This window comes from Orycteropus afer, unplaced genomic scaffold (genome assembly GCF_000298275.1).
Source record: "Orycteropus afer afer isolate SDZICR_OR568_19922 unplaced genomic scaffold, OryAfe1.0 scaffold00083, whole genome shotgun sequence".
NCBI lineage: Eukaryota > Metazoa > Chordata > Mammalia > Tubulidentata > Orycteropodidae > Orycteropus > Orycteropus afer.
Genome location: NW_006921670.1, coordinates 9,466,020 through 9,474,353, shown reverse-complemented (window position 1 = coordinate 9,474,353; position 8,334 = coordinate 9,466,020). Strand labels below are relative to the sequence as shown.

Below are 8,334 nucleotides of genomic sequence, written 5' to 3'. Positions count from 1 at the left end.
TGTCCCATCCCGGGGGACCCTGACAGACTTCCCAGACGGCAAGAGCTCTAGATCCTGACAGGCAATGCGTCCATGCTGGCCCTTGCCACTTCCTGGTGGTGATCCTCGGGCAAGTTACCCTCCATTCTGAACCTCGGTCTCCTCCTCTGTGGGAGATACGCTGTCCCATCTCACGGGCAATGGTGAGAGGGCACACACTGATGGCCTTCACCAATGCTGTTTCTTCCTCTGTAAAATCGGGGCTGGGGGTTGGGGTTGAGCGTGGCTCAGGCCTCCTGCTGTTAGGGTGATCCTGAGCGATGCCAGATGGAGGGTGGGTGGCCAGGCAACGCCACAGCTTTCCTTGCAGCCCTGAGGAAGGCGTGCATGAGGAAGTCCAGCCCCTGGGCCCACTTCTGGCAGTCAGGCCCCGGACTGGCGCTCACGTACCTGCTGCTGCCCTGCACACTGCCCGTGGAGTACGTCTACTTCCGTTTCAGGAGGTGAGGGGCTGACTTACAGCCAGGGTTGTGGCGGGTGGAGACAGGGCCCACGGCAGGAAGGGCAGCTGGCACACAAAGTGGGCGGAGCCAGGCAAGGTGGAGCCGGGCTGCTCTCCTGCCCTGCCTGGTGCTGGCTGCAGACCTGGAGGCTTGGTGGTCTCCTCTGCAGAATGGACTCAGTGGGGGAGGCAGAGGGGCAGCCAAGTTAGAAGTCAATGTTCCCGCTCAGTGCCTTGGCCAGTCCCTATCGTGTCTGTGACCTATCATTCCATCCATCAGAGCCTCCGAGACAGGGTGCGTCCTCTGAGGGTAAGTCTAGGAGGTGGGGTCTTGGCCTCTCTGGGTCTAACCTTCCTCTTCTATCAAATAAGGCCCTTTTGGGTCAGGCTGGCTATAGTTAAGCCTGCACTGCCTGTTCAAAAACAGCTCTGGTAGCATTGTGCCTAAGGCATTTCACTGCTAACCAGAAGGCTGGCGGTTCAAACCCACCAGTCACTCCTTGGAAGGAAGATTGGGCAACTACTTCCGTAGTGATAAAATGCAACTCACTGCCTGGGAGTTGGATCCGACTCATAGTGACCCCTCCTTGGGTTTCCAAGGCAGTATCTCTATGGAAGTAGACTGCCCAACCTTCCTTCTGAGGAGCAGCTGGTGGGTTTGAACCACCAGCCTTCTGGTTAGCAGTCAAATGCCTTAGGCACTACGCCACCAGAGCTCCCTGTGTAGTGATATTGCCTCGGAAACCCAAGGAGGGGTTGCTATGAGTCGGATCCGACTCCAAAGCAGTGAGTTTGGTTTGGGTTGTTTTTGGTTGTTCAAACTGTTGCTCAGTGGTCACTCTTCATAATTCACCCATTCATTCCATCAGTAGTTATCGAGGCCAAACCCGGCTAGGCCTCGGGAGCTCCTGGACCACAAATGGTCACACGTGCGCGTGTACAGCCTCAGCTCCCACTAGAAGGACCTAGCAGAGGGTACACTGGCTATGAGCTGGGACGCCCACACCACCTGTGAGCTGGGACAGCTATGAGCTGGGGTAGCCACACCTCCTGTGAGGTGTGACGGCCAACACCTCCTGCGAGCCGGGATGGCTCACACTGGCTATCTGGTCAGAAGGCTGCCCAGAGGAGGTAATTTTGAGCTCTGGCGGGTAAGGGTTCACTAGTCAAAGAGGGAAGGGAAAAGCGTTCCAGGCAGCTAGAATGGCATGGGCAAAGGTCCTGGGGCAGGAGGGAGCGAGGCCCATGCAAGGAGCAGAAAGGGAAGCCAGTGTGGCTGGAGCCAAAGGGAGACTGTCATGCACGGTGAGGAGGGGAGGCTGGCCGGGGCCACACACCCAGGGCTCTGTAGCTCTTTATCCTGAAAGTGGTGCAGAGGGTTAAGCAGGGAGGCATCCTGGGGAGGCCTGTGTTAAATACGCTTCTCAGTTCCCTGGGCAGAAAGGTCAACTGCTCTGAATTCCCTGGGCAGGAAAGGTCAACGGCGGTGAGCCATAGGTCTCTGTCATGCTGAGCACTGAGTTAATGACTAGGTCAGGCTTCAGTTGCCAGAGGCCCAAAGTCAGGAGAGTTTTCTGCTGACACAATTACCCTCATGCTGAGCTGTTAGGCCAAAGCCACAAGTTGTGGTAAAAAAGGATAAATTCAAAACCTAGCCTTTTCTGTTATGTGCCGTGGAGTTGGACCTGACTCATAGCGACCCCTCCTTGGGTTTCCGAGGCAGTATCACTATGGAAGTCGATTGCCCAGCCTTCCTTCCAAGGAGTTGGTGGGTTTGAACCGCCAGCCTTCTGGTTAGCAGTCAAGTGCCTTAGGCACTATGCCACCAGAGCTCTCAGTTGTGTGGGGAAGCCTGCCCAGACCACGGGGAAATGGACGTCTGGTATTTTCTCTAAAGCACACGGTCATCATGGAGGTTGCATTAACAGAGGCAGAGGGCCCAGAACAAGGGAGGTGATGGTTTGCTTGTCATACCGCACCCTGTGGCATGTCTGCCCACTTTGAGCCGAGGGCTTCGTGGCTCCTCCAGGGGTGATGTGAAGGAGGGGAGGGCCTGCAGCATCCAGCGGATCTGGGCACTGGGTAGACTCAGAGGGAACCGGCCCAGGCCTGTGTCTGCTGTGGTGGGATGACCACGCTGGTGGCTGCCTTGCAGGGCAGGGTCTTTGCAGATAGACTCAGGTCCTCTGTGCTAGGGCCAGATGCAGTTTCGGGCTCCCTGGCTCTGGGTGCAGGGCTCTGTCAAGAGGGCAGTGGGGAGTCACGGGAGGGTTCTGAGCAAGGGAGGGCTTTGGTCTGATGGGTGCTTTAGGAAGGTCCCTGGCTGCTGAGGGGATGGTGTGTGGAGGGCTGCAGAGTGGGCAGGGGTGGTCTGGGGAGGAGAGGTGACACTAAGCTGAGACGGGGAAGGAGAAGAGAAAGACAAGGGACAGACAGACGGAGGAGGGAGGGAACTCCAGGTCAGGTGGCTGTGACAGGGCAGGGACATGTGAGAGGCGAGAGTCCTTACGGTTATGTGCTCAGGTGACAGGTGAGGAGACGGGCCCAGGGAGGTTCTGTGGCCTGCCGGGTCCCGTGGCTGTGAGCAGGGAAGCTCGGCTGCCACCCAAGTCCTACCTGACCTCAAAACCCTGCCCTTCCATCCCCCAATTTCCCACTTGCTGTGCCCTGTGGCATGGATGACTGGAAGGGCCTGGCCGCTTCGACCAAGTTCATTGTCCACTGTGGACCATCCCTTGGCCCCGTGTGCACCTGGAGGCATCCCTGTGGGTCTGGCCTGCTCTGTAGAGGGATCCCACTGCTCGAGGGCTTTTCACCCCTTCCCCGAGTGGTCCCCTTCACTTCCTCTGGGCCTGGTGCCTCCGCTGCAGGCCCCTGTGGCTCGGGGCTGGCCCCTGGGGAGGCGGGCCCCTTGGGCTCTCTGGGCAGAGCTGACGCAGCCCCATCCTCCAGGGTGGTGGCCTGGCTGCCTGACGTGCCAGCAGACCTGCGCTGGACGGGGGGCCTGCTGAGGCTCGCAGCCTGCGAGCTCTACTCCAGGACAAAGGCCAGGCTGCTCAGGGCTGTCAGGTGAGGCCCGAGGGGAGGGGTGGCTGTGCTGAGGCGGGAGGCAGACCCGGCTGTTTCCCTGGACCTGGAGCCAGGCAGCACACAGCACCCATCCACCTCATCCATGTCCCTCTGTCCATCCCTCCGTCCACGTGTGCAGCTCCAACACCTCTGTTTCACACACTGCCGTGTGGCAGCCCCTTGCTGGGTGCTGGAGCTGGCCCGCCTCCTCATTGAGTCCACCGACCTGCTGGCTGATCACTGTGCTGTCCTTGTCACTGTCTCTTCCTTGGTCACTGTGCCTTGCTTCATCACTGTGTCCTTGTTTGGTTATCCAGTGCTGCTCTGACAGAAGATACCGCACATGGGATGGCTGAGCAAACAGGAGTTTATTCTGTTACATTTTTGGAGGCTAGAAGTCTGAGTTCAAAGTGCCAGGCTCTAGGGGCTGTGTGAAAGCCCCCTGACCTTGGGCTTCAGCTCTGCCTCCTGCTCCCGGCCCACTGAAGCTAGAGGCATCTCTTCACTCAGACAGCTACTGGCTGCTGAGGCTGACAAGCCCAAGGTCACCAAATAAAATGGCACAGTCCCGATGGTATCAAACCACATAGCAGGCCATTAATTCAAGTCCATTGGGAGTTCTGAGGTCAGCAGAGCATGGCAGGCTGCTGAATGAAGACTCGACCACATGCAGGGTTCAGGCGCGGCAGCAAGCAGGAGACCTTCCTCCAAGCCGCTCCTTCGACACTGGAGGTGACCATGTCCCTAAAGCAGCTACTCAGCTGCTCCACTAGATTCCACCCTGGAGCTGGCTGCCAGTCTCCCCACGGGGAATAGCTACATCCAGCTGCCCAGCCGCTCACCCAGGCCCAGCCAGGTCTGGTCACTGTGCCCTCCTCAGTCCCTCCACCATCGTCACAGAGACGGGTCTCAGGCCTGCAGAGGGCAAGTGGTTCCACTGCTTTGCCAGCTCGCTGCCTGTCCTGCCATTGTCCCCGTGTGAGGCTGGCCACGTGTGGTCTGGTGGACTGCGTGGCCCTGTGCCTGGCACACTGGCTGGAGACCCCCACAGTTCCCACTCACACGGCAGCCTCTTTTCCATCAGGGAAGTCAGCCCAGCCTCCCTGGAGGAGCCTATCCCCGGAGCCAGGTGTACTGGGATACGGAGCTCGGGCCGCTCCCCTCCCGCACCCCGCCCCCAGCTCCTCAAGCCCCTGTGTAACCATCGGATTTTCCTCTGCAGCTCTCCAGTCACCACGTTCCTGACAGCAAGTGCCCTCCAGCCTGAGGTGGCTCCTGTGCATTCAGCCCTGCAGCCCAGACCCACGTACCAGGCCTGAGGGTGTCCTGCTGGGCCAGCCCTGGGACGGGCCTTTTCCGGTGCGGGCCCTCCTCCTGTGTGCTACACACGGTGGCCCAGTCCCCAGGCGGGAGGAGGATGCGACTCTCCTTCTGGAACTCAGCATCCAGCCTCTGGCCTTGGATGCCCAGGAACCCTGGCTACCTGAATGGAGGAGGGGAAGGCTGCCCTCTGCCCTGACTCCCCCGGGCCTCATGGGCACGTGGCCCCTGGGAGCTGGCAGAGGCCCCCAGTCCCTTGAGAGCCACTGCCCCTGCAGCCAGTTTCCTGGGGCCCGGGGGGGGGGGGGGAGTAACCTGTCCATTTTACAGATCAAAACAGAAGGTCAAATGCTACCTTCCTTTACTGATTGCACCTGACCTTGATCCCTGAAGAACTGAAGAGGATTACAACAGAGATCAGAGATCTTCCACGTGCTTTTTAAATAAGAAAAGAAATGGGGACCAGGAGGAAACACTTGTGGAGCAATGAGAGTGGGGGAAGGGTCCAAGGTTTGCCCTTGAGCTACTGGAAGGGGCACTGCACAGGGCATGTCTGAGGCTGGCCCTGAGGAGGAGCCTGAGTTCAGGGTGGCCCAGAGAAGGGTGGGTCCATTTCAGGTTGCAGCTGTTGGGCAAAAACAGGGAGGGGTGGGCACTCAGCTACTGCCTTAGGGACTGGCCAGTGTCCTGGGGGGCTGGGGCTGGCCCTAGAGCCAGTGCTCTTTCCCTGTGTCCTGCCCCCGGGGGAACCCGAGCCCTTCCTTCACCATGCTCACCCCTGTGAGGGTCCACAGGCTGCAGGAGTTGTGAGCAGATCAGGGAAGGCTGCCTGGAGGAGGTGTTTGGGCAGGGAGGATTTGGGAGGCAGAGAACTGGGGAGCACATTCTACAACAAAGATGTGGAGGGTGGAAAGCACAAGATGTGGCCAGGAGGCAATGAGGGGACTGTGTTCTTAGAACAGAGAGTGTGGAGGCAGGATTCCAAGATGGGGCTGGACAAGGCCCAGCCTTGTGTGGGGAAGACAAAGCCAGACAGGGATCTGAGCAGGGGGCATGAGGGTCCCAGCCAGGCCCCCGCACCCATAGGTCTGCCTCTCTGGGACCTGGGGCCCAAGGGTCTCTCCCAGAAGGAAGGCAGAGAGCCTGAGGCCTGTCGTGCAGGTCTGGCCTCCAAGGGTGGGACTCAGAGTCCTGGGCTTCTCCCCAGCTCTCAGGAGGCTGGCTCCGCAGGCCTCCTCAGTCACAGTACTGACTCCCCCCACCTCTGCCTCCCCCAAGTCTCCTCCTACTGCCTAGTTGAACTCACCCACTGGTGAGTGCTGTGCACATCATGCTGTGTGTCCCTGAGGGATGGTGGCTGGGATGGGTGTTGGGGGGATACACTGTGTGGCCTGGCACGGGGAGGTCCTCAGGCTCATGTCCTCATCCCACCACTCGCCCTGGAGGTGGCAGCCCACCCCCAGCTCCTGACACATCTGTCCCACCTCCATCAGTGACGCACCTCTAGTCTCACCTCAAGCCCCCAGCCTGGAATGCTCACGCTACTGATGAAGACCAAAGACCATGACCTTCGGTATGGATTATACCACAGCAGAGATCAAACAACATATCACATTGAGCAAATTTGCTACAAAAGAACTTAAAGTGTTAAGAAGCAAAGATGTCATTTTGAAGACTAAGGTATACCTGACCCAAGCCATGGTATTTTTAATTGCCTCATATGTATGTGAAATCTGGACCACGAATAAGGAAGACTGAAGAAGAATTGATGCATTTGAATTATGGTGTTGGTGAAGGGTTCTGACTATACTATGGACGGCCTGAAGAATGAGCAAATCTGTCTTGAAGGAAGTGCAGTCAGAAGGCTCCTTAGAAGTAGGGTGACGAGACTGGCTCACATTCTTTGGACATGCTATCAAAGGATGTCAGTCCCTGGAGAAGGACATCATGCTTTGTAAAGTAGAGGGTCAGCAAACAAGAGGAAGACCCTCAATGAGATGGATTGCGACGATGGGCTCAAACATCACAATGATTGTGAAGGTGACAGGACCAGGCAGTGTTTCATTCTGTCGTGTGTGGAGTCGCCATGAGTGAAAACAACTGACAGCACCTAACACAACACAGCAAACCACCCTCTGAGCCCTTGCGTCAATAGGCCTCCACCTCTGCCTTCCCCAAGTCTCCTCCGACTGCCTCCTTGAACATCTCTTTGGTCCCTCCTCTCTGATGCCCAGCAGGCCTGGCCCCATCACTTCTCAGCCATCAGATGCAGCCACCTCCAACCTGCCTCCCAGCCTGTCCCTCCCCACACACTGCAGGAAGCTCTCCTCTCCCGCCCACACACCTCCCCACAAAGCCTCCACTCCTGTAGGTAAACCCAACGCTCATCCTACCTCCCCAGAAGCTGATTGCACGCCTACTCTTCCTCTCTGCCTTGGAGAGGAGGTGCCTGGGCAGGTCACCTCGGACAAGGGGGTCTGCTGTCTGAGTCTGTGTCCTCACCAGAGGTTGGGGCTGATAATGCCAACCAAGTACTAGCGTCATGGGTGGTGCCTAAAAGTGTAAAGATTCAAGTCCACCGAGGGGCACTCAGGAGAGAGACCTGGCAGTCTACTTCTGGAAAATCACCCACTGAAAGCGCTGTGGAGCACAGCTCTGCTCTGACACGTGGCGCTGCCGTGAGTTGGAATCAACTCCATAGCAACTAGTACCAACACGAGCTCCATACAGAACTGGCAGTGGACATGAGGCTTTCCAAGTGACCACAAAGCAAAGAAAAACTCAGGCCACGCAGGGAAAGACAATAAGGAAAAAGTACCACAAGCAGAAAGGGACAAGAAGAAAGACCAAAACCATTGCACAAGACCAACTAGTCCACTACAAACCGGCCTGACTCTGGTACAAATGCCCATAGGACATTCTGGGGTTGTGGAAGTGGGAGGCAGACCCTTATGAGGCACTGAGAAGGACAACTCGCCAAGACAAAGTGACTGGTATTGACTATGATATTTGACAACCTGTGGTATATAAACACACAGGAATAGAAGGATAGACTATGTCATGGATAAAATTCTGTCCCCAAAATATGTCAACTTGGCTGGGCCATGATTCTCAGGGGTCTGGCAGTAATGTTTGTTGTTAGGTGCCGTCGAGTTGTCTCTGACTCACAGCGACCCTATGCACAGCAGAACGAACACCGCCCAGTCCCGCGCCAGCTCCAAAATCCTTGCTACACTTGAGCCCATTGCCGCAGCCACTAGGTCAATCCATCTCACTGAGGGCCTTCCCCTCTTTCATCGACCCTCCGCCTTACCAAGCATGACATCCTTCTCCAGGGAATGGTCCCTTCTGACAACATGACCAAAGTAGGTGAGACAAAGTCTGGCCATTTTTGCTTCCAAGGAGCATTCTAGCTGCACTTCTCCAGCACATATTGGAGACCAAGAAAAAGACCCCCAACAGAA

The 8,334-nt window shown here is 57.2% G+C and overlaps 1 protein-coding gene across 1 annotated transcript in view; it reads left to right on the top strand.

Moving 5' to 3' along the window:
• Positions 1-4,869, top strand: part of PNPLA5 (patatin like phospholipase domain containing 5) — a 46,402-nt gene extending 41,533 nt beyond the window's left edge. Inside the window, exons 8-10 of the mRNA XM_007941799.1 lie at positions 350-482; positions 3,434-3,550; positions 4,431-4,869. Coding sequence (XP_007939990.1) covers positions 350-482; positions 3,434-3,550; positions 4,431-4,869 — 689 coding nt within the window. The remainder of the gene's footprint in view (positions 1-349; positions 483-3,433; positions 3,551-4,430) is intronic.
• Positions 4,870-8,334: the final 3,465 nt, after the last annotated feature.